We start from the raw sequence: 25,825 nt of genomic DNA, 5'->3' as shown, positions 1-25,825 counted from the left end.
GAGGCGAGGACACGGACAGCAGATGTGCAGAGAAGCGATGACTTGCAAAAAACTTGCAACCCCCCCCCCCCCCCCCCAAACCCGTTCAAAGAAAAAACGAAAAATCACAATTCTTCATTTTTTTTCTTTCCAAAAAAATGGGGATTTGTCGTGGAGAAAAGCACACACACGTGCACAAACACACACGCAAACGCACAACGGGCTTTCACACAAGGGCAGTGTTGTGTGTCGGCCATTTTGGATCCGCTGTTACAATTGTGGACAAAGCGAACGGCGTTGAGGAGCCACGATGTTTCTGTTCCCTGTCTGTGGACGCGTGTCGGCGGCGTGTCGGGGGGGTCGGCAGGCTGATGCTCGGGGGTCGTGAGGAGGTGAAATGAGATCAACTTTACAACGTTTGACGCCAAGCCAGGTGAAACCATACAAAAACCCAGTCCGCGGCCCGGCTCCTCCCACACGCCGTCTAACTATCTAGCTACCTAACTATCTAGCTACCTAACTATCTAGCTACCTAACTATCTAGCTACCTAACTCTAGAGGCACCTGAGAAGTAACTGCTTCGCACCTCCGTAAACCGCTCACCACGCCGCCTGAAACCGGAACCCACGGCACGTCTGGGGTGGACAAGACGACGGGGTCGGGAGACGAGAGGGTCCGCCTGCTAGAAGCGTCCGGAAGCTTTAGAAGCCACAACAACGAGGCTGTGATTCAAACTCTTCAAACTTCTTTTTGCCGTGTTTGAATCAGACCTTTTTTTTAGGTGATTTTAGCCCAAACCAGCCCCTCACTCCATGTCCCCCAATCTGCCCGTCTCTTTGCTAACGTGGGGGCCTGTGGGGACCTTTAAGGCGTAGTGTGGTTGACCTCGACTACGGAGGGTAAAGGGAGGCGGGGGGGAGCGGCGAGCAAACGAGGGGCGAGGGTGAATAAGGAGGAGCGTGAGGGGAATGTGACTCTGATACAGAAGGCACTGTGGCTCTGCAGGGGGTTTGGGGGGGTGGTGGGAGGGCGTCCCTAACGTGCCGTGAACCGCACTCGACGGGGGGGGGCGGACGAACCGATAAACAAAAGCAAGGTCTGGAGGCAACAGATGTCGGGAGAGGGGAGCAAACATGGGGATGGAAGGTGGGTGATCTGGACAAAGGTTACACAACAAAGACCCAACCGCAGCGTTGCAGCGCCCCCCTCCGAAGCTAAAGCAGCGAGGACGCTTATGAGGCCTGCATAGAGTCAAAACACGAGGGGGGCGGGGGTCGTCTTCTGGCGTGAAGCGTCTGAAGAAGACGGCGCAAGATATCAAGTAGCTAGATCGTCGACCGTGTCATGAGCCTGAACGGTGTCCAAAACAAATAAATGAATAAATCTGAAACTCTATTTAAACTCTGTTATCCACACCTACTGCTAGCGTCTCCTATCTATATTTATACGTGGTCTATTATCTATACTTATCTATACTTTATCGAGGTATTGAATATTCAATAAAAGCTGTCCCTCATAACGATGAGGATGAAATTATTAGTCCTAAGTGCTTCTGTCCTGCAATGTGTCTACCAAGCCGAAAGAAGCGATGGATGGAGGGCAGAAGAAAAGGAAAGGTGAGAGCGGGGTGTGGGGGGGGGGTACCAACGTGGGGTGATTGGCAGAGGAGGTTTCAGCGTTGCTGCGACCTCGTGTGACTGGGTCACGGGTGTTGTGGCTGTTCTCTGGTTATCCAGACCTGAGCGAAGGGGGTCCGACGGGTCAGCGTTGGCACAGACAGGCGGACAGATATGGCGTCTCTCAGGCTGCATCCAGGTTCCCTCTGACTGGGACTGGACTTCAGTCTTATTTATGTCTCACAAAGATATGAGACGGGCTCAAGAGAATTTTTCCCTCCAGGTCTGGAAAGGAGGGTCGAGGCCTGGAGGCTGTCCCGCAGAGGGGGGAAGGCAGAAGGGCGGATAATGTGCGCTGATAACTGATAACTGCCCCCTGGTGGCGACAAAAACAAAGAAGAGACAACACCACCATGTGGCACTGAAGCCGAACACCAACGCCGCGCCGTCACTGCCGCCACCTCGGCCGTGTGAAACGCAGACGAACTCTCCCACGCTGCCCCCACGCTTCTCTCTAAACGAGGTTATTATTTCTGGATTGATCTTTGGGTTGGCTTGACAAGACTACTGACCCCCGTGAACAACGGCGAGTTACCCTCCCCCGTTGTGAAGAGAGAGGCTTAAGAGTTGCGTTACAACACGCAACGCCGCGGAGGCATGAGGAGCCTGGTAAACGTCGTTGTACGAGCCGGGGGGGGTTTAAAAACATAGCAGATGTAAAGATGGACATAGAATACTTAACCTCCAAATAGCATGACAACAAACCTACAGCAACAGTTTCATCAATCAGCATCATCATCGTCATCATCATTTTGCATTGACACAGATATCATTATTCATTAGACTATCATCATTAACAATAATAAATCAAGTGTGGTGGAAGTCCGCTTCTCTCTGCTCTTCCTCTCCGGTCTCGAGCGCGACACCAAACTGCAGCGTCTCCGTTTAACTGGGCGCAGCTTTTCATCGGCCCGAACGGCCGAACGTCAGAGCCCGTTTTCGTCTAAAGACCAAACGTAAACGATATCGTCACTTGAGGAGAGAGAGGGAGAGAGAGGAGGACTTCTTTTGTAAACCTAAAAGCAACGTTTCCTATAAAGCCCCCAGGTCCCACCCACACCAGCTAGATTTACTCTCTAGTATGTATTTAATCAATCATGCAGGCTTCCATCACATTTCGGACTCCAAAAAAGATCAAACGGAGGCTGAGCGAAAGCAACAGAAGAACCAAGCTCCAATGTCCGAAGAAGAACAAGAAGGAGAAGCAATCGACAGTACTCGAAGAAACTCTGAAGAAAGGAGTCTTTTCCCCGTCCCTGGTTTCCTCTCCTCCGCCCCACTAAGCCGTGTGATGTCATTTCCTGTCACCCCTCGGCCGCGCCGGGCCGCGTGGCCGAGGGGGAAGGGCCTCGGGCCAAGTGTTCGACTCAACCTTCTCGAGGTACCCGACGGCCACCGTCGCCATTGCGCACTCGAACAGGAAGTGAGCCTGAATGTGCCCCGCCCCCCTCAATCCCATGCACCGCTGGACAGGAAGTGATGTCACGCCGGTTCCGTCAGCATTAGGTGTGGCTAGGAGTTTAGAGTTGGAAGTAGGAAGTAATACAAGTACCTTTTCTCCTGGTGTGAATCGTTGCATCCTGGCCCCTCTGTCGTACAGCCGTTGTTGTCGCTCCTGGGCCTGCAGCAAATTCTCGTGACATCCGGCCCAGTGTGTGGAGTTTTGCTCGCAGGTCCATGACGTACTGGATCTCATTCTTACAGGGGCTCAGACCTTCCTCCAAGTATACTTTAATACGTTCCATACGCTCCACCAGCCCATCCGTCTGCGGGTGATACACGCTATTACGAATGGACTTAATGCTCAGTAACCCATAAAGTTCTCTCAGTGTGCGCGACATGAACGAGGTGCTCTGGTCAGTCAGAATCTCTTCAGGGATTCCAACTCGGGAGATGACCTGAAACAGAGCCTGCGCGACGCTCTTTGCAGAGATATTGCGCAACGGCACTGCCTCCGGATAACGCGTTGCGTAATCTAACAAGAACTAACACAAAGCGATATCCGCGTGCGCTCCGGTGAAACGGCCCGATGAGGTCCATACCGTAGGGTATCGTCATGGAGCGAAACTCGGGAGCCGGCGGAGTCTCTACGGAAGGCTCTGCGGGCTCCCCCTCCCCGTCTGCAGCGTCGGACGACCCCGCGTCACCGCTGAGCACAGCACACATCTCGCATAACCCTGTCGGTCGTGAACGCACACCCGCAGCCCCCCCCCCCCCCCCCAATTAGCTTATAAAACCCCGGCCAATCTGTACCCAAAATGACGGGGTGCGTCAGGCGGGAGCTAACCGCGACCTTCATTCTATGCTTTTTACTCGCATGGCTAATTTCCACCGATACCACAGGATACTCGTGAACATCCCAATGCACACACCGTATTCTTACCCGGTCTGCCTCCACCAATGTACCCGGTCGAACCAGGCTCTGGTGAATCATAGATTGCGTAAAGCCCGAATACACCATCGCCTGACGTGTACCCCCCTGGATTCTTACCGGAACGCAGTACGTCGTTCCCGGATCGGGGGAAAGTGACAGAACGCCGGCGACCCGGATCACCGGTCCCACCTGTCCCCCGGGGTCGGTTGGTCGCGGCCTAGGGAAAAAGGCGCCAGCCGTGGAGCCGGTATGGGTTGCTTCGTCGGCCGCGGTGGCCTCCCTCCCCGCGGTGCAGCTCCTGGTCGGGCGACGCCGGCGGACTCTCCAGGTCACTCTGCCCGCTGAGATGCACCGCCAGGTGGTCCTCCGCCAGGGTGATGGCCGCCTCCAGGGTCGCTGGTCGGTGGCACCGGACCCACGCTGCTCTCCGGACCGGGAGCCCCTCCCCGTACTGCTCCAGCATCACGGCATCACGCCGTGGACCCCTCCTGCGCTGTCCGGCTGCAACCACCTTACGGCGGCGTCCTTCAGCCGCTGGCCGTACGCGAATTGTCGGGCCCAGCCTGGCCTCGCGGAATCTCCGGCGGTGGTCCTCCGGCAACAGCCCCAGTCTATCCACCATGGCCCTTTTAATGTCGTCGTAGAACCACCGGAGGCAGCCCAATGGCTGCGGTCTGCGCCTCCCCGGCCAGTAGAGGCAAATACCGGACGGGCCACTCTCCCGCAGCCGCAGGCACCTGCGTCGGCGGCACAGCCGCGGGCCGTGCGGCCAGCTGCTCCAGCGCCTGGGCTTGTCTCCCCACCTGGGCCTGGAGCGCCCTCAGGAACTGCCGGTTGGCGTCCGCCTGCTCCCTCAGGATGGCCGCCAGGTCGCCGATCATTCGACCGAGCGCCACAATCGGCTGGGCTGTCATCCCCTGCTGGTGGTTGTCGTCCGCCGTTTCTATCCCAGAGTCACGTTGGGCGCCACTGTAACGTGCGGTCCTTGGGGGAACGTGGAAAGACGACATTTCCATTTACAGAATGTGCAGCTTAATGCAAAGAGAAGAGAGACTCCAAATGCAGAAAGACACTTCTGCCCTTTGGGTTTGAGCACCTGCCCCCCAAAATGTCTGTGAAGCTTGTTTTAATTTTCCCATCAATAACCATGTTTTTATCACTAAGATGCTTCTATTTAAAGGAGCGCTTCATATGGTCACCTGGAGCCTTTGTTTATCTCCAACTGAATGACTTCGTAAAGGGAGAAGTCTGCATTAAGCAACCTCACCACTAGATGTCACTAAAAACTACACACTGTCCTCAACAGGCACTTTCATATTGTAATGGAAATGTGTGAACAATAAATGAATAAAGCAACATTTGTGTGTTTTGAATGTTTGTTTGTTTTGTTTCTGTCCAGCAGTGAAGGTGAGGAAGACTTATGAAGATGATCTTCACATATTAACAACACTTTTATGATGTTTGCTTTTAGCAGAAGTAAGACGTTAACATTAAAGCAGCTTCTTGTTCTGCAGCTCATGCACACTAATGACGTAAAGAGGAAGGAAGCTCTGCTGGGTGTTGAACAGCAGCTTGTTACCAACTCCAGAAGAGACGAGCTGACCTCAGAGACATCCGCCTCCTCTTTAATGTAGACGTGTTTCTGGTGACTTACTGAATAAAGAGTTTCTGATCTGCTGATTGAACACAGAGGAGCAGCTATGAGTCCATCAGCCGGTGGATTAGTCGTCTTCCTTCTCTCTGTACAAGGTACTGTACTTCTACATTTATATTGTGAGGCCGTTACACACCTCACACACACACAGGGAGCTGTGTTTTTACTTCACACACAGGTCTGATGTCATCACACACAAATAATGACTAAATGAACATTAACAAAGAAGAAATGCTCTGAATAATTTGTCTCTGTTGAACTTCCTCTAATCGTTCAGCAGCGTTTCTTTGCATTAGACCACATTTAGAGGCTGTTATTCACTCCGAGTCTCTGACGACGTTTGTTCTTCTTTTTGGAGCATTTTATTGTGTATTTCTATATGTCACAGTATCGTTCCCCTCAGAGTTCTGCATTTCTCTACAGTTTCCATCTCCACTCTGCAGCAGACTGACCACAGACAGAAGAGCACAGAGCAAAGACACTCTTCTTCTCATCAACCAAACCCTTCTAATACTTCAACTTGAGCTTTTTCAGGTCCACAGGTTCAATACGTCGCTGTTCCTTCCAGCTGCAGAGTCCATGTGGACATCGTGGACTCTTTCATTACTTTCTATAAACTCAATGATTTTCATATTTCTCATAATATCTTTTCTCTTCAGTAAACTACCAATGAGAGTGTGTCCTGTGATGTTGTTCTGAGTGTGACTGTGGTTCCTGATGTGCTGTGTTACAGTGATACAGAGTCAGGATGGATGGAGAGTGAATTACGATCAGACTGACGTCTGTGCTGTAAAAGGATCAACAGTGTTTATAAGCTGTGACTACACACACCCACCTGGAATACGTCCCTCTGATATAAAGGACAGATTCTGGTTCACTAAAGAGAAAGATGGTGAACCTGTGGATCTGAAAACAGACTCTGAGTATTCAGGCCGTGTGAAGTATGGATGTTATAGTTATAGTAAGAGTTGTTATCTGATCATCACAGACGTGAGAGAGAGCGACTCAGCTGAGTACAAATTCACACTCAGGACAAACGAACCAGGAGAGAAATATACTGGTTCACCTGGAGTCACTTTGTCTGTCACAGGTAACATTTTAATTCACATATTAATCATCTACAAATGTTCAACATCTAGAAAACTAGAGTATAAATGTCTTCTGTGAATGTTGACACTTCAATAAATAACATTCACAGATTCAGGTCTCCAGGTGCAGGTGAGAAGATCAGATTCTACCTGGTTGGAGCTGACGTGTCACAGCAGCTGTGTTCTGTCTGATCGTGCTGAATACGTCTGGTACAAGAATGAAGAGAACATCAAGAGAGGATCTTCTCTTCTAGTCTCCTCTGGTTCTACAGACAGATATTCCTGTTATTTAGGAGGATCTTGGAATAACGGTTCTCCTGCAGTGTGTAAGTTCACTCCACTGTGTCGGCCTGTGGAGCTTCAACAACATCTCACATGGAGGCACCAGACCGCTGCATGTAAACTAGAGGCATCAAAAAGATGAAGCACAACGTTCCTCAGGAGGTGGAGCCGTGGTCCACTGACCAGAGGGTTGCTGGTTCAATCCCCGGCCCCTGCAGTCTACGTGTAGAAGAGTCACTCACACACTGACACAACAATATGATTCTAATCACAGCTGTAAACACAATGGAGTCTAAATGTTAAAGGAGACACAGATCTTTATTTATGTCATTCTCTTATTAATAGAAACACAAATATAAACTATCAGCAGACAGAATGATGTGATTTTCATAAAGACTCAAGTGAATTATTCCAGAACATAAGTAGAAGTGACGTGTCAGCTGGTGGAGGAAACAATCAATAACTCCTACAACAACTAGAAGTGAGAGGACAGACTCAGCTAAGGACACAAGCAGCATCTAAAGAGAAGAATGTGTGGAGATATGAACATTACAAAGGATTAAAGGCTGCTTATTGTCACTTTACACCAGCAGGAGTCTCACCTGTGACAGCTGCTGTGATGAATACTAGAGATAGTCTGAGAGAAAGACACACAAGTATTCATTCAAATGATCAACTACCTACGCTAACATCTTCTAACCTCTTAGTATGTTTATTCACGTCTCCTCCAGATGGTCCACAGCGTCCCTCTGTGTCAGCGAGTCCCTCTGCTGAGATGCTGGAGGGCGATTCAGTGACTCTGACCTGTAGCACTGATGCTAACCCAGCAGCTAGCTACACCTGGTACAAGGCGCATCGAACGTCAGACCCTCGTCTTCTCAGTAAAGAACCTCATCTGGTCTTCAGCTCCATCCAGTCCTCTGACTCTGGAAGGTATTCCTGTACAGCTGAGAACCAGCTGGGGAGGAAGACGTCTGACTTCATCTCTATCGATGTGAAATGTGAGTGAAACAACCTTCTTAAAAGCAACATAATCACTACTGAGGTAGAGTTTTGTTATGAACTTCTATTTATTGAACTCTAACTTGTAACAATATGCTGACACGTCTCCTCCAGATGGTCCACACCGTCCCTCTGTGTCAGTGAGTCCCTCTGCTGAGATGCTGGAGGGTGATTCAGTGACTCTGACCTGTAGCACTGATGCTAACCCAGCAGCTAACTACACCTGGTACAAGGAGCATGAAGACTCACCACGAGCATCAGGACAGATCTTCACCATCACTGACTTCACAGCTGAACACAGTGGGAATTATTACTGTGAAGCCCAGAACGAGATGGGACGTAGTAACTCCACCTTACGTCTGATTACTTCTTCAGGTAAATCACACTCATTCTTCTGTTCTCTCACACATTATATCAATAATCCAACTAAAGAAGTGACTCACAGTAAACGCGGCCTTTAGCTCCTGTCCTCCACTCAGTGAAGCAGGAGAGCATTGTGGACTAGAAGGTGAACCTGAGCAGATACACTATGACCCCACTGAGAATCAAACCCTGGACCCTCGGTTCATCACTTTAAAGCTTCACCAGCTGAGCGTCCTGCAGACATCACGTGGTCTGATGCTGCGTCGTCTCATCAAATGATGAAGTCAGAAGTGGAAGGAACAAGAAGAGTCACGTTAGAAGAGCTGAAGATGTTGATACCTGAACAGAGTCTGTAGCTGTAAGAATGCAGGAGCAGCTCAGTAAGAGAAACAAGTCTGGAACAAACACAATGCTGTTAGCAACACAACAGTTAGCTAGCATGCTAACTAGTCAGCTTTGAGTATTATAGTATTTTTGGGGGTTTGGATTGTTTCTTGAGTGTGTTTAATTTGTGTAGCAGTAAACACTCTGCAGTTGCCATGGCAACAGGACACAATAAAATGGCCGCCGCCCTGACCAGTCAGCTACGTTGTTTTGATAAGACGTTCTACTCATATTTCGTTTGAGTAAAAGTTCATCATCTGCATAGAGCAGATCTTAAGGTCCCAGATATTCTGTTTCACTGAGTTAAACTTCTTATTTACATCCTGTTGGTAATTAATTCACCTTCCATATTTAGTAGTTTATATTTGTTGTTTATTTTCTTTCCTGTGTGGGAAAAGGAGCCTCCAATGGTTGGATAGCAGCGTTTGCGTCCACATCTGCTATTTTCCTGGTGATCATCATGATCCTCGCTGTCCTCATGATCAGGTGAGCGGTTCAACTTCACTGATGAAATGTAGATGTGGATCTTACATTCACGCAGTCGTTGAATCACTTGATTTGATCTTTTGTTTGTTGATTAATACATTTTTCTGTCCAGAAGAAAAAAGTCTCCACCAAGCAGCCGGCCTGCAGAGAGACCAGAGAACAACGCTCAGGTGAGGAGAAGGAGCTCAGTGTGGAGTCCTCTGGGAACATCTGGGAACATCTGGCATCATCATGTCAGGCCTGTGAGGCGGGGATTTAAAAGCCAACAATTAAAATATAATACAAATTCATATAAATTAGGAAATAAGTTACCAGCAACACTGGGAGATCAACTCCAGGTAAAAACCGGCCCACTGGGAGGTTTTGTCAGGTCCCTCTAGTTCAGCCCACTCCTACGTCCTGGTTCTTCTTCAAACCATCTAGACACCACCTGTCGCTCCCACACGATGACAGTTTGTAGATGGAACTTCATTAACCTCAATGACCTTAATTACAACCATTAAACACATGAGACCTCCATGAGAACCTGTAGGGCCCAAAGGAGTCATTAGAGAACAAGCCCTGCAGATATTCTACTATCTGGTCCTTCTTACTTCAGTCCAACAATACTATCCAATAAGTACTTCTTGTTCTTTGATGCAGATCCCACCAGCGGAGCCTTGCTATGCTACCGTGAGCTTCTCCAGAAACCAGGAGGATCTTCTTCTCTACTCCAACGTCAGTCCAGCTCGCCCCCCCAGACGCAAGGAGGAGGTGGAGGAAGTTCTGTACTCACGTGTCAACTTTGAGAGTTCTGGTGCTGCCAGCGAGTGAGTCAGTGACAATCTTTACTGAATATGGATCCGTCTCTGCTTTTATCATCACTGTTTTATTGCTGTTTAAACGTGTTAATTATTAATATCCTGAGTTTACGGTTCTTTCACAGACGGAGATGTGAAGGAGCTGTGGATGATTCTTCTGCTCTGTACAGCACCGTCAGCAAAGCACCAAGAGAATGAACCCACACAGATATGTGGTCTGTTACTGTACAGAGTTTAAGCAGCTTAAACACACCTGCATGAATATGAGGTTTGACATGTTGTATATTCACCATCGTTAAGGCTTCCATCAGAGAAGCATCAGGGAGCCAATGGGAGGCCAGCTTGTAGTCTGTAATCAGCCTTTAAATGTTACTAATCAGCAATATGTTACTACCAGTTCTATACAAGCATCTTCAGCTACATTTATCTGCAAATAGTCTTTACCAATATTGCCAATATGCTTCTACTGATTCTCATGTTTACTGAAGTTTTTGTTTTGTATGAGAACTTGTCTCAACTTAAAATGGCTGAATTGGACTTTCAGAGTGTTTTAAGCACCTAGTGGTAGAAATGATAATGTAGAAATGTTTAGGATAGAATTGTAGTTTGTGTGTTAGATATTAGTTATTACATTAGCATGTTAGATGAAGTGACTGCAATATGAATCAAACCCAATTCATAGTCATTATAGTCATATAATTACTGCACACATTTACCTGCTACAATGTAACGTTAAGACTTGGAGACGGATGCTAATTGCCGTCCTTGATGGATTCCAAAGAGTTTTTTCTCCTGTCAGGTAGTAGATGAGCAAAGTTTGTACGACAGCCCTGCGAGGCAAACATTCTGATTTTGGATCATATAGAACTGAGTTAAACATAATGGTTAAGATGTGTTAAGTTTACTCGCTATTAGATGATGAGATTATGGATGCTTTATTATTACGTTTGTGAGGAGGCTTTAGGCCAAAGGTCTGATCATTGAATGTACTGTAGTATGAAGGGAACAGGGATCGATCAGGTCACTGAGGGATCTCAGATTCAACCATCAGAGTGAGTCACGGTGGGGGAGGGGGGGGGGGGGGGGGGGGCGGCTTGAATGGGCAGCCAATCACATACGACAGCAGATTGGGCTGAGCTGGAGAAGGAGCAGGCAGAAGCCTCCTGTGAACCATTACTGATGGTCATATGGACGAGGGGACTTCTCTATTTCAGTTTTAAAGTAACGGTTTTAAATAAGATTTAGTTACAGATAATAGAATACAAGAGGTTCTACTAAGTGGGGCAGCTGTGGTTGTGCCAAACAAAATGGAAATGAAGATAACAGAATTAGAACGAAACAAATTGGCTTCCCTTCTCTAAGAACGTCCATCAAAATACAGAGGGAGCACCAACCACTAACCCGGAGTCCCTACGTGATGCACACGTGTACAAGGTACAAATGTACCAACCGTCCTCAACCTCTCACCACAAACCTGCACTTCTTGTGCGTGCATGACAACTAAAGGAACACCTGCTCCAGATCTCCCTTTTAACAGCAGGGCCCTCAGGTGATTGGCGGCTCTCTTCAGGAACTCAGGTGCAGGCAGATCGGCACCTGAAGGGAAAAACAAGGGAGGAGGGGCAACACAGACAGTAGTGACACGGACGTTAGTGTAAGAGTGTTATCGCCTCTCGTAAACATGTTGATTGTATTTTGTATTATTACGCAGAATGTGCCAATTGATTTGTGACTGAAGCTGTCACATTGAGGTATTACGTTGTTCATTCTGTCCTCATGACGTCATCGTAGTCCGTCCATCAGGAGACGGATCCTCGTCTCACGCTCTCACTGAGGTTTCTTCCCTCAGGTTTTCCTGTGTAGATGTGATGTTTGGGGACAGAGGATGTCGCATGTGTACAGACTTTAAAGCCCTCTGAGGCACATTTGTAATTTGTGATTTTGGGCTATTCCAAATAAAATGGATTGAATTCTCCGGTGGTTTTTGAGCAGATGTGTAACAGATGTGTTGTGGGAGAAGATTGAGATGATCAAGTAAACCTCAAAGTGGTGATTACCACTGGTAGTAAAGCTCAGTTACAAAGGAAGTGGCTTAACCTGAATTATAGTTATTTTTGAGCAGTGTTTTAAAATGACTACTTCTCTCTTGATTTATTCCCTCAGTAAACATGAGTTTATGGTCTCAGTCTCTAGTTTCAAGTCTTCTTCAATACAACATGATGTTCATTTAGTAAATTATGGTCCATTTAGAGTCAACTAAACACATTTATTCTGTTAATACGCTCTGCATTGTGGTAGATTTCTCTAGTTCTTCCTTGTAGTTCTTCCGTGTCAGACCTCAGTGAACATTTGTTCATCTCAACTCGGTGGTTTACAGCCAGCTGCTCATGCATGGTAATTATCTAAAGGGGAAGCAGGACTTTTTCATCAGCTGATACAGACACACGTTGTCTTTCAGTCCCACGTCCCTCTCTTGGACAGCTGATAGTGGAGGACGTGTTTTAACAGAGAGGGATGAGCGGAGGAGCTGAGAGTGGATCATTACATTACATGTCATTTAGCTGACGCTTTTATCCAAAGCGACGTACAATAAGTGCATTCAACCATAGGGTACAAACTCAGGAGAACAAGAAACAAGAAAGTGCAATTTCCTCAAATAAGCCAATTTACAATTTGCTATAGATGAGTGACGTTACAAGTACAATTTAAGTGCTACAATTTGTTAGTCTTTAGTCGAGGTAGAGTCTGAAGAGGTGTGTCTTTAGTTTGCGGCGGAAGATGTGAAGGCTCTCTGCGGTCCTGATGTCTTCAGAGAGCTCGTTCCACCATTTCGGCGCAAGGACAGCGAAGAGTCGAGACCTAGTCGAGTGTTTTGCTCTCAGTGAGGGAGGGACGAGTAGTTTTGCAGATGCAGAGCGGAGAGTGCGGGTTGGGATGTAGGGTTTGACCATGTCCTGGATGTAAGCTGGACCCGATCCATTCACAGCATGGTATGTGAGCACCAGTGTTTTGAACTGGATGCGGGCGGCCACCGGTAGCCAGTGAAGAGAGCGGAGGAGTGGAGTAGTGTGGGAGAATTTCGGAAGGTTGAAGACCAGTCGAGCTGCTGCATTCTGAATGAGCTGCAGAGGTCGAATGGCGGTGGCAGGGAGACCTGCCAGGAGGGAGTTGCAGTAGTCCAGGCAGGAGATGACAAGAGCCTGAATCAGTACCTGCGCTGCCTTCTGAGTGAGAAGGGGACGTGTTCTCCTGATGTTGTAGAGCGTGTATCTACAGGATCGCGTTGTCGCAGTGATGTTGGGAGTCAGGGAGAGTTGGCTGTTGAGTGTGACGCCGAGGTTCTTAGCAGTCGAAGTGGGCGTTAGTACGGAGTTCCCAAAGTTGACTGTCAGGTCCTGGGTAAGTGAATCTTTTCCGGGAAAGAGAAGTAGTTCAGTCTTGTCGGGGTTGATTTTCAGATGGTGGGCGGACATCCACTGAGAGATGTCAGTTAGACAGGCAGAGATCCGAGCCGCCACCTGGGTGTCCGAGTGAGGGAAGGAGAGAATTAGTTGGGTGTCATCGGCATAGCTGTGGTAAGAGAAGCCATGCGAGCGAATGACAGCGCCAAGAGAGTTGGTGTAAAGCGAAAACAGGAGGGGACCCAGCACGGAACCCTGAGGAACTCCAGTAGTAAGAGGACACGGTTCCGACACAGATCCTCGCCAGGTTACCCGGTAGGTGCGGCCATCGAGGTAGGACGAGAGAAGGGAGAGAGCAGAGCCTGTGACACCAAGTTCCTGAAGGGAGGAAATAAGGATCTGGTGGTTGACCGTGTCAAATGCAGCAGAGAGGTCCAGAAGGATGAGGACAGAGGAGAGAGAGGCGGCTCTAGCAGTGTGGAGTTGCTCAGAGACAGCAAGGAGAGCAGTCTCTGTGGAGTGGCCTGCCTTGAAACCTGACTGGTGGGGGTCAAGGAGGTTGTTACAGTGAAGATAAGAGGAGAGTTGATTAAAGATAGCACGTTCAAGGGTTTTGGACAAGAAGGGAAGAAGAGAGACCGGTCTGTAGTTGTTTTCTTCAGAAGGGTTGAGGGTGGGTTTCTTCAGGAGAGGGTTGACTCTTGCCTCCTTCAGAGAATTGGGAAAACAGCCAGATGACAGAGCATTGTTGATGAGACAGGTGAGGAACGGAAGAAGGTCAGGTGCGATAGATTGTAGAAGATGTGATGGAATGGGGTCAAGAGGGCAGGTGGTCGGACGGGCAGAGGTTACTAGGGTAAGAATTTGGTTAGGAGAGAGGGCGGTGAAAGAGGGAAGTGAGGGCGAAAGAGGTGAGGTCGGTGGGACGCGAGAAGTAGGTGGTGGGTTTGAGAAGGAGGAGCGTATGTCAGCTATTTTCTTGGTGAAGTAGTTGACAAAGTCTCCCGGAAGAAGGGTGGAGGGGGGAGGAGGGGTAGGGGGTTCGAGGAGATTGGAGAAGATCGAGAAGAGTTTTTTGGGGTTAGAGAATGAGGATTCGATTTTGGACTGGTAGAAAGAGCTTTTGGCAGCAGAGATAGAGGCAGAGAACGAGGAGAGGAGAGATTGAAATTCAAGCAGGTCGTCAGGTCGTTTATATTTACGCCATCTCCTTTCCGACGCTCGCATGGTGGCTCTCATGGCACGGACCGGTTGAGACAGCCACGGAGCCGGAGGGGATTTGCCAGTCCGTCGTGTCGTAAGAGGGCAGAGAGAGTCTAGAGAGGAGGAAAGAGTTGAGAGGAGAGTCTCTGCAGCAGCGTTCGGATGCAAGAGTGAGAAGGAGTCAGTTGAAGGGAGAGCTGATAGAGCTGGATCAGTCATCTTCCTCCTGTCTGCATTCATATTCATCACATTTATATCTGTATCACAGAGCCTGAGTCGCCATGAAGGCTTTTATTAGAAACACGGTTGACCAAAATACTGAGAAAGTTTCACTTCCCCCTTTGTCTCTTTCTCTGCACCGCTCACCACAAACACCACCATTTTACTTTCTGCTAATTACTATTCAGTTTCCTTTTCTCTATAGAAAAAGATGTGCACCTGCACCCCTTCTGCTGTGATGAGTGTGATGGTTTGTAGTTTCTCTTCCAGTCATTCGGGGTCAGGATGGCTGCAGAGTTACTTACGGTTCCTCTTGGATCTTCTGGATTAAACGGATCCACCTTGGAGATGCACTGCAGATACACCCCCCCCCAGAACCAAGGAGGGGTCACAGCAGACCAGAGGGCCTTCTGCTTTATCGACAGGCAGCACGGACACCCGGTGGACCTGAGAACGGACCCGGGACACGCAGAGGACAGTTAGCTTAGCATACCGCTGCTCTCTGAGGATCAGCGGCCTAAGAGGCGGCGACTCGGCTGTGTACAGGTGTGCTGTGTTCATGTTCACCACAAACCAACCGGACAGGAAGTACACCGGCGAACCGGGGGTCCGTCTGTCCGTCACAGGTAACGGATCCAAGCGCTCAACACTTGGGAAGCTGCTGGTGTCTCTGAAGGGATTCTTGTTTCATGGTTTTACAAATGCAGGTGGAGATCAGCAGATCAATGCCTTTGTCACGAAGCGGGTGCAGGCAGAGGCAGGACTCAAACGCAGAGTTTTGGGAAACAACAAAAAGACTTTAATGGTCAAAATTCCAAAATCCAAATATGCCCTGGTCCCCGCCTGCGGCTAAAAAAACGCAGGCGGGGACCAGGAACGAAGCACCACAGGATCCACAAACATGCAGACACCGAGGCGACAGGAGACGCACAGGGCTTAAATACACTGGGAAGGTGCAGGTGATTGGACACAGGTGGAAACAATCACAGGACAAGGTAGGAAGTGAAGTTACCCGGGGACACGAGGGGCAGAAAACTACAAAATAAAACAGGAAACAACCCAAACCGTGACAACCTTGTTATGGAAAGTGTACATCAGCAGACCTGACGGGTCAGAGCAGTCGTCCTCGACCTCGTCCAACCTTCTACAGCTAGTACAAGAACGGAGACAAAGTGATGATGAAAGAAACAAAGATTTGGGGCTACTTTTATTCTTTTTCCAGGTCCTGCAACAAAGTGACGTCATCATTCAGTGGACATTTCTGACTTCTAGATATATCACATCTAAGTTCTGGTGCAGCCCTCTGCATGGTGGTCGTTGGAGGCATCTCGCTCAACCAAAGGACCTTCGTGAAGACTCCCAGGACGAAGGTCGCGTTGAGGTCCTTGATACCGAGAGAGGAAACACTAAGAATCAAAGACCTGAGAGAGAACGATTCAGCCGAGTAGCGTTTCATATTCACAGCATGGAGCTCTGAAGGGATCAGCGGTTTACCTGGAACCACTTTGACCGTCAAAGGTACGAAGAATAAAATCTATCAAATGCTCTGACAAAATGTACCTTACTCACTAAGATACAGTAATAGCTGCTTGCATGGCTTCATACCATGAATGTTCTGTGTTGAAACACATCACTGGTGCTGGATCTCACCTTTTCTTACCGAATGGTTCACAGATCCATGTGCAGGCGCAGGTTGATCTGGTCTCCTGGGGGTCCGAAGCTGATTTGCCACAGCAGCTGTGCTCCTCATGGCCGCCCGTCCTTCGATTGGTAACTCAACGGAACCACAAAGGTTGAGGGTGGATCGTCTCTTTCTTACGAAAGGATCCGTTGACGCCGCCGACAGTTTCTCCTGCGCTTACCAGAGCCGCCGCTCCCTGCAGTGTGTGAGTCCCCCCCCCTCATGACGCGACCACAGCCGCCGGGATCCATGTGATGTCACTCACGCTGGCTGCTGAGGAGAAGGACGCGTCCACTGTGCAAGTGTTCCGGGGATGAAGATTGATGAACACACTAATAAATCTTGATACGTTTTTCTGTGAGAGCAGCTTGAATGGAAGAAGAAGACGTCTATTGTGCTACCGGTGCTACTTTTCTAATGTTAGTTAAAGTGTTACCCACCTTCGCATCCCCCACAATGTTCTATGGTACATTGTCAGTGTAATGCTGCTTATGCGTGAAGCAAAAACACGTGTGTGTTGTCAGCTTTAAAGAGATGATGTAAGTCACTCTTGTTTATTATGCACAACATTGATTCATCTCATTTACAGAATTTGCAGCATAATGTCAAGAAAAGAGAGACTCCAAGTACAGGGAAAATATCCTGGTCTGTTTTTGAAATGTATTTATATTATTAATATTTTTAATTTCCTGAATAACTTTGGCAATGGTGCCCTTTTGTTTTGGGTTGAGCAATAAGAGAAATGGCTCAAAGGAGTGAAAAGAATGCGCTATTTAAACAGACTAACAGCATTTTACAGGCCGACTTGTTGTCATGGTGGAAAACAAGAAGTAGGCGTAGTTGTCAAATTCCAAATGTTTTATTTTAATTCATATCTCAGTCCTATTGTACAATTTGTATGTAATTGAAGAAACCGTGTAATCCATGAAAAAGAGACCTGCTGCCATAAATAATGAGCTTTATGAGTGAATGTTCTACTTGTATCTCTTATTATGTTTAGTAACAGAATCATGAAATCAGACATTACAACTGATGATAATCTACTAAAATAAGTCCAATATTTCTGTCACCATTGTTGTTGATTTTGTGTGAGGGAAGCTGCCAAAACCGTCATGAATAAAATGTACATTTGTGTGTGTGTGTGTGTGTGTGTGTGTGTGTGTGTGTGTGATGCTGATGAGGAACCACAAAGCGGACCAGAAGATGGGCAGGATGCATTCTCTCTGGTTTATTCAGGTTCTTTAGGAAGAGTTCTGTTTGAAATTACAAAATGCACTGGTAGAAACAGATAGAGAAAGAAACAGAGCGAGAGAAGGAGATGGTGGGAGAGAGAGAGAGAGAGAGAGAAAGGAGGGTTTCATATCCAGAATAAACAGGAATAACATCACCAGATTCAGATTCAGGCAGCGCTTTACTCTCAAAGGGGGAGTTTTTCAGCGAGGAAAAACCTCCTCCTCCTCCCCCCTTTTTAAAATCATTTTTTAAACTTTTTTAATGTTAGTTAAAGTGTTATCCACCTTCGCATCCCCCCCACAATGTTTAAGCCCCGTGAAATAACTGGCGATATAACAAACAAACATTCTTTGATTTCATCACCAAAGTCATTTCCATTTATTTATTCTTTTATCAGGGCGATTTTTTTTTCTTTTTTTGTTTTTAAAAATAGAAGAAAAAAAGAAACACATTGCTCTTAAAAACATCTATCTATATATATTTTTACATATATATACTTTTTTCTTTATATTTATTTATTTTTTTGATTCCTGAAGTTGACTTGTTACCCCACATAGTGGCATGCACATTGCACATGCAAATCTGTAATTAAATACTTCTCTTTTATCTTAAATTGCCGTGTATGTTTATTCTTTTATGCCCCGACTTGCTAAATGGATCCTGTATGGTTTTCTACTGTGGCACTGGTTCGGTTTCTACTGGGTCGGATGGTCGGCATGGCGATGAGATGGATGCTTGGTGGTTGCTTCGGAGAGTTTCCCAATACATCTCGTTACAGTCAAGATAAGATTACAGTTTATTGTTGTTGTACTTTTACACAATGGTGTTTAACCCTTCGCACCACTCGATGCTTGATTATATATTTACTCTTTAAACATGGTTCAAGAGGGAAACGTCTGATCTGCAGCCGTTTACAGGTTTTAATCTATGTAGTTTGACACCTCAATCGTGGCTTCTATCAAACGATACTTTACCAAATATGTTTTTCCGATGAAGGATTGAACGGTTAATTGTGTCCTTTGTAAACCCAAACCAATCAGGCACAAAGGCTGAATGAATAAAACAAGTCTGTTTCTCAAGGACCCAAAACACAACAAGCGCTCAGATGGTCTGAGAACGAACAAATAGTGAGAGGACGACCTCCCGCGTCCAGATCTCCTGGAAGCAACCTGTCTACTGGATGTGATGGGAATGGAAACACGTGGAGACGAGAGAGAGAGGGGGGGGGGGGCGCCGTGGGGGTTGCTATGGCGACAGCCGGGGACACTTTTACCTGCGGCACTGAGAATTTCATTCACTTTAAGACGGCATCGAGTCCGGTGAGTGATTAAGGTACGAAGGTCCAGGTGACGTGCACAAAAATGAATGAGCCACGGCGGCATCGTGGAAGTGCCGAGCAAGCGTTTAACTTACTCCATCAAAGCATTGATGGATGCATGAGCATCACGCTGTATTGAAGAAGGATTGAAACTAGAGACTGAGACCAAAAACTCATGTTTACAATGTTTACTGAGGGAATAAATCAAGAGAGAAGTAGAGTCATTTCCTCATAGACGTCTATGGGAGCAGAGAAGTCGCCCCCTGCTGGTCACTACAGAGAAGTAGAGTCATTTCCTCATAGACGTCTATGGGAGCAGAGGAGTCGCCCCCTGCTGGTCACTACAGAGAAGTAGAGTCATTTCCTCATAGACGTCTATGGGAGCAGAGGAGTCGCCCCCTGCTGGTCACTGCAGATAATGAAGAATTGAGAGATTGTCAGGACTTGTCAGGACTGATGGGTGCATCAGTTTGGTTTGTCCTCTCTGGGCTACTGTAGCAAAGAGGACACACTCTCTATTCAGGCTCGTGTCCACAACATACCAGCGAAAAGAATTGTGTGGATAAATTCATCAATTATTGTGCAACAATCATCTTGGATTTCTCCTCAAATGATCCGCCGGACTCGTCAGACAACACAGACAAACACAAAGACTCAGACAGATGTTCACAGACAACACCCCCACATGTGTGAGCACGAACTCAGACACACACACACACACACACCGTTTATGATGACAGCTCAATCACACCCCCTTGTGTCTGCGGATGGTATCACACGAGGAATGGAAGAAAATCAGATGAACACAATGAGTTTTTACAGAAAGTTTATGGATTATATACACAAGAAGTACTGAGCCAAAATGTACAATACAGTGGGAGAGAATGGGTGAGAGAAATGAAACTACCACCCTGATGAGCGGTTGGAGGGAGGACGGGGGATGAAGGTGGCGATCTCACGTGCGTGCCGTGATTGTCTCAAAGGAGGAGTCATGGTGTCCTGTACAGTGTAAGGCACTGAGGGTGACCTACTGTAGCTGATGGTGTCAGGACACACACACACACACACACACACACACACACACACACACACACACACACACACACAGAGTAGATGTCTCCCTGTCGCAGCAGTAGCCCCCCCCCAGCGGGGTGACGGTGACAGAATGGATGAGGATGTGCCCGAAAAAATGGTCCAGTGCCATTGTGAAATTTTGTGTTAGCATCACTACGACCTCTGCTGTTGCCCCCCCCGCCCATCCTAAAAAATGTATGTCCCCCACATCATTGCGATCTCTCTCATTGCCCCTCGACCCCTCGACCCCCCCCCACCCCCCCCCCCCCCCCGCCCAACACACACACGCATGCACACATCTAGTGCTGTACAAAGGGGAGACCACGTGGCTTCAGCTACATAAGCACAACTTTTGGCAGCACTGCTGTACATTAAAACCACGGTAGTTTTTTTTGTTGACGTTTTGTTTTTAAAGAGAGCCCTTTATTTGTTTTTGTTGTCGACGCGACGACTGACCCACTGACACAATTTCACAGCCAGCGGAGCGGATTTGGTGCGTTTTTTTGTTATTTTTCCCTTCGTCCGGTAACGAAGAAGAAAAGGACAAAAAAGAAAAGAAAAAAGAGGCTGAAGACGGATGGGTGCCGGCAGCCGGAGGCGAGGACACGGACAGCAGATGTGCAGAGAAGCGATGACTTGCAAAAAACTTGCAACCCCCCCCCCCCCCCCCAAACCCGTTCAAAGAAAAAACGAAAAATCACAATAATTCTTCATTTTTTTTCTTTCTAAAAAAATGGGGATTTGTCGTGGAGAAAAGCACACACACGTGCACAAACACACACGCACACGCACAACGGGCTTTCACACAAGGGCAGTGTTGTGTGTCGGCCATTTTGGATCCGCTGTTACAATTGTGGACAAAGCGAACGGCGCTGAGGAGCCAAGATGTTTCTGTTCCCTGTCTGTGGACGCGTGTCGGCGGCGTGTCGGGGGGGTCGGCAGGCTGATGCTCGGGGGTCGTGAGGAGGTGAAATGAGATCAACTTTACAACGTTTGACGCCAAGCCAGGTGAAACCATACAAAAACCCAGTCCGCGGCCCGGCTCCTCCCACACGCCGTCTAACTATCTAGCTACCTAACTATCTAGCTACCTAACTGTCTAGCTACCTAACTATCTAGCTACCTAACTCTAGAGGCACCTGAGAAGTAACTGCTTCGCACCTCCGTAAACCGCTCACCACGCCGCCTGAAACCGGAACCCACGGCACGTCTGGGGTGGACAAGACGACGGGGTCGGGAGACGAGAGGGTCCGCCTGCTAGAAGCGTCCGGAAGCTTTAGAAGCCACAACAACGAGGCTGTGATTCAAACTCTTCAAACTTCTTTTTGCCGTGTTTGAATCAGACCTTTTTTTTAGGTGATTTTAGCCCAAACCAGCCCCTCACTCCATGTCCCCCAATCTGCCCGTCTCTTTGCTAACGTGGGGGCCTGTGGGGACCTTTAAGGCGTAGTGTGGTTGACCTCGACTACGGAGGGTAAAGGGAGGCGGGGGGGAGCGGCGAGGAAACGAGGGGCGAGCGTGAATAAGGAGGAGCGTGAGGGGAATGTGACTCTGATACAGAAGGCACTGTGGCTCTGCAGGGGGTTTGGGGGGGTGGTGGGAGGGCGTCCCTAACGTGCCGTGAACCGCACTCGACGGGGGGGGGCGGACGAACCGATAAACAAAAGCAAGGTCTGGGGGCAACAGAAGTCGGGAGAGGGGAGCAAACATGGGGATGGAAGGTGGGTGATCTGGACAAAGGTTACACAACAAAGACCCAACCGCAGCGTTGCAGCGCCCCCCTCCGAAGCTAAAGCAGCGAGGACGCTTATGAGGCCTGCATAGAGTCAAAACACGAGGGGGGCGGGGGGGCGGGGGTCGTCTTCTGGCGTGAAGCGTCTGAAGAAGACGGCGCAAGATATCAAGTAGCTAGATCGTCGACCGTGTCATGAGCCTGAACGGTGTCCAAAACAAATAAATGAATAAATCTGAAACTCTATTTAAACTCTGTTATCCACACCTACTGCTAGCGTCTCCTATCTATATTTATACGTGGTCTATTATCTATACTTATCTATACTTTATCGAGGTATTGAATATTCAATAAAAGCTGTCCCTCATAACGATGAGGATGAAATTATTAGTCCTAAGTGCTTCTGTCCCGCAATGTGTCTCCCAAGCCGAAAGAAGCGATGGATGGAGGGCAGAAGAAAAGGAAAGGTGAGAGAGGGGTGTGGGGGGGGGGGTACCAACGTGGGGTGATTGGCAGAGGAGGTTTCAGCGTTGCTGCGACCTCGTGTGACTGGGTCACGGGTGTTGTGGCTGTTCTCTGGTTATCCAGACCTGAGCGAAGGGGGTCCGACGGGTCAGCGTTGGCACAGACAGGCGGACAGATATGGCGTCTCTCAGGCTGCATCCAGGTTCCCTCTGACTGGGACTGGACTTCAGTCTTATTTATGTCTCACAAAGATATGAGACGGGCTCAAGAGAATTTTTCCCTCCAGGTCTGGAAAGGAGGGTCGAGGCCTGGAGGCTGTCCCGCAGAGGGGGGAAGGCAGAAGGGCGGATAACGTGCGCTGATAACTGATAACTGCCCCCTGGTGGCGACAAAAACAAAGAAGAGACAACACCACCATGTGGCACTGAAGCCGAACACCAACGCCGCGCCGTCACTGCCGCCACCTCGGCAGAACTTCAGTAAAACTCTCCCACGCTGCCCCCACGCTTCTCTCTAAACGAGGTTATTATTTCTGGATTGATCTTTGGGTTGGCTTGACAAGAGTACTGACCCCCGTGAACAACGGCGAGTTACCCTCCCCCGTTGTGAAGAGAGAGGCTTAAGAGTTGCGTTACAACACGCAACGCCGCGGAGGCATCAGGAGCCTGGTAAACGTCGTTGTACGAGCCGGGGGGGGTTTAAAAACATAGCAGATGTAAAGATGGACATAGAATACTTAACCTCCAAATAGCATGACAACAAACCTACAGCAACAGTTTCATCAATCAGCATCATCATCGTCATCATCATTTTGCATTGACACAGATATCATTATTCATTAGACTATCATCATTAACAATAATAAATCAAGTGTGGTGGAAGTCCGCTTCTCTCTGCTCTTCCTCTCCGGTCTCGAGCGCGACACCAAACTGCAGCGTCTCCGTTTAACTGGGCGCAGCTTTTCATCGGCCCGAACGGCCGAACGTCAGAGCCCGTTTTCGTCTAAAGACCAAACGTAAACGATATCGTCACTTGAGGAGAGAGAGGGAGAGAGAGGAGGACTTCTTTTGCAAACCTAAAAGCAACGTTTCCTATAAAGCCCCCAGGTCCCACCCACACCAGCTAGATTTACTCTCTAGTATGTATTTAATCAATCATGCAGGCTTCCATCACATTTCGGACTCCAAAAAAGATCAAACGGAGGCTGAGCGAAAGCAACAGAAGAACCAAGCTCCAATGTCCGAAGAAGAACAAGAAGGAGAAGCAATCGACAGTACTCGAAGAAACTCTGAAGAAAGGAGTCTTTTCCCCGTCCCTGGTTTCCTCTCCTCCGCCCCACTAAGCCGTGTGATGTCATTTCCTGTCACCCCTCGGCCGCGCCGGGCCGCGTGGCCGAGGGGGAAGGGCCTCGGGCCAAGTGTTCGACTCAACCTTCTCGAGGTACCCGACGGCCACCGTCGCCATTGCGCACTCGAACAGGAAGTGAGCCTGAATGTGCCCCGCCCCCCTCAATCCCATGCACCGCTGGACAGGAAGTGATGTCACGCCGGTTCCGTCAGCATTAGGTGTGTCTTTAACAGTAAACAGAGATGATAAAACTCATCAAATATCAGCCAGCGCTGTGATTGGCTGGTTTTTGCAGTATAGGCGGAGCTTCCTGGTTCTGTCCCTTGGAAAGGAAAAAGGTTGAAGATAAAGTGGTTGTTCTCCCTTTTTTTCTTTTCATTTGTCACATAAAGTTTTATTTTGTTCTTCATTGTTCAAGTTTGATTTTCTGGAGGCATAGCTTGGCATGTAAGGGTTAGGGGGTCCTGGCTTTGTGTTAAATCATTTTTTTTTTTAAACATATCTGTTCCGAGGAGCAGAGTCGACGCTCGTTTTCTGGCTTTTTGCATGAGCAGACCGCCGGCGCCAAGTCGGCACACGTCTGGTGACACTAGCCAATCACGGCATCGGGCCTCGAGCACCACGGTCGGCCCGCCTGGCGCGCGCCCCCCCTCCCTGGTTTTTAGCGTGTTCCTACACCTCTCTCTTCCCCCTTCAGCCCGGCCTTGCTGGCCCGGCATCGAACTGAGGGAAGTGCGGTTCTGAGAGAGGGGAACCAGGCCTTGCCGTTCTTGGCGGGCCTCTTTTTCATGTTTGTCCACGTGCTGCTCTTTCACCTAGTTTGAGTCCTACACAAAACTGTGTAAACGTCTAATAGCAGCACCCCCCCGTCCCCCCCGTCCCCCCCTCCCTCCACCCGATTCCTCTCCTTTAGAGTCCGCGGGGCGAGTGTAGGGGGTTTGGAGGGCGTTCACCCCCCTTCAACATTTCTTACCACCTCTGCTTTATGAAAAGTCTACATATCCAAGGCCGGTTCTTCTCGTCTCCCGCCCTCGTCCCTCGCTCCCCGTGGTCGCTAGCACCAGTCGTCCTCGTCCGTCTCACTAAAAGGTTCATGCAGACCCTTGCGGGGCCCTCGGGGGTGCGGGGGCCGGTGGTGGGGATGCGGGGGCGCCCCGGGCGGCCCCCGCCTATGCGGGGAAGGGGAGGACGAGCGGTAGCCGTTGGGCACCCTGCGTGGATGCGGGTGAGGGGGCGGAGTCGGCCCCTGGCGGGCAGTCCTGGGTGAGCGTGGGTGCGGGTTTCCCCCATGCGGGTGGGGGTTGCCGTGGGAGAGGCTTTGCTCATAGGCGGGGGGCTCGTGGTGGCGCTCGTACTCGTAGTCGCGCTCGTAGAACGGCCCGTCCCCGTCCAGGCCGTCCCCGGGCGGGGGCCCGCTCCAGCGGCCCCGGTGAGGGGACCTGGGCGAGCCGTGGGGGGGCGAGCGGGGCGACTGGTGCCGAGGGGAGCGCGGCGAACCGTGCCGGGACGAGGAGCCCCCGTGGTGGGGGGAGGCTTGGCGCGACGGGGGTCGGTGGTGGTAGCCCCTGTCGTGGTCTGGCGGGGAGAAGTGTCGCGGGGAGGGCGAGCGCAGTCGGCCCGGCCCCCCGGGGGGGGCGTAGCCGGGCTTGCGGACGGTGGGGGAGTAGGTGACATGCGGACGGGGGACAGCGGGCGTCTGGGGCAGCTGGCGACGGCCTCTCCGCGGAGTGCTGGTCCCCGAGGTGGAGGGCACCGGGCTGCCGCTCACCGAGCTACTGCCCTACAGCAAAATGTAAACAAGGAAAATCAAAACGCACCACAACAACAACAACACCGAGACCACAGCAGAGGAGAGTGGAGAGAGATAGAGGGAGATATAGAGAGATAAACACCGTCGGCAATCATCCAAAAACATAGTGATGAGGCAAACAATTTACACCAAGAAGCCGCACGTCACATTGAAGAAAAATGGACAGAGAGAGAAACAGTGATGAAGAAAAACGCATAACAGAAAAAAGAGAGATTGAAATCCATAAGAAGGTGTATGACTCTTACAGCTGTGTT

General features: G+C 49.2%; 2 protein-coding genes across 17 annotated transcripts in view; one reads left to right on the top strand and one right to left on the bottom strand.

Annotated features, from left to right (window-relative positions):
* Positions 1-5,586: 5,586 nt before the first annotated feature.
* On the top strand, positions 5,587-12,063 carry LOC120814176 (uncharacterized). 2 transcript variants are annotated; one of them, XM_078079855.1, is made up of 6 exons: positions 5,587-5,778; positions 6,417-6,773; positions 6,888-9,288; positions 9,404-9,458; positions 9,931-10,097; positions 10,214-12,063. In XM_078079855.1, exons 3-6 carry the CDS (start codon positions 9,263-9,265, stop codon positions 10,284-10,286), a joined length of 321 nt encoding a protein of 106 aa, XP_077935981.1. In that variant the 5' UTR covers positions 5,587-5,778; positions 6,417-6,773; positions 6,888-9,262; the 3' UTR covers positions 10,287-12,063. The 2 variants fall into 2 exon arrangements, with proteins under 2 accessions (XP_077935981.1, XP_077935980.1); XM_078079854.1 differs by having other exon boundaries at positions 9,401-9,458.
* Positions 12,064-17,796: 5,733 nt separating this feature from the next.
* cacna1ab (calcium channel, voltage-dependent, P/Q type, alpha 1A subunit, b) overlaps positions 17,797-25,825 on the bottom strand; it is an 80,668-nt gene continuing 72,639 nt past the window's right edge. For 14 of the 15 annotated variants that reach the window (XM_078079826.1, XM_078079831.1, XM_078079835.1 and 11 more), the window contains one exon: positions 17,797-25,541. In XM_078079826.1, the coding sequence (XP_077935952.1) occupies positions 24,816-25,541 (726 nt within the window). In that variant the 3' untranslated portion in view covers positions 17,797-24,815. The remainder of the gene's footprint in view (positions 25,542-25,825) is intronic. The other variant, XM_078079840.1, reaches the window with a different exon arrangement.

This window comes from Gasterosteus aculeatus, chromosome 9, assembly GCF_964276395.1.
Source record: "Gasterosteus aculeatus chromosome 9, fGasAcu3.hap1.1, whole genome shotgun sequence".
Classification (NCBI taxonomy): domain Eukaryota; kingdom Metazoa; phylum Chordata; class Actinopteri; order Perciformes; family Gasterosteidae; genus Gasterosteus; species Gasterosteus aculeatus.
The sequence above is the reverse complement of the archived record's forward strand: the minus strand, read 5'-3'. Positions and strand labels throughout refer to the sequence as shown.

What these genes read in the sequence shown, in the direction of transcription:
- LOC120814176 (XM_078079854.1), top strand. Translation starts at nt 9,263, where the DNA reads ATGATCCTCGCTGTCCTCATGATCAG. An exon ending in CTCGCTGTCCTCATGATCAG is followed by an intron (nt 9,289 to 9,400) that starts GTGAGCGGTTCA and finishes TTTTCTGTCCAG; the next exon opens with AAGAAAAAAGTCTCCACCAA. An exon ending in GACCAGAGAACAACGCTCAG is followed by an intron (nt 9,459 to 9,930) that starts GTGAGGAGAAGG and finishes TCTTTGATGCAG; the next exon opens with ATCCCACCAGCGGAGCCTTG.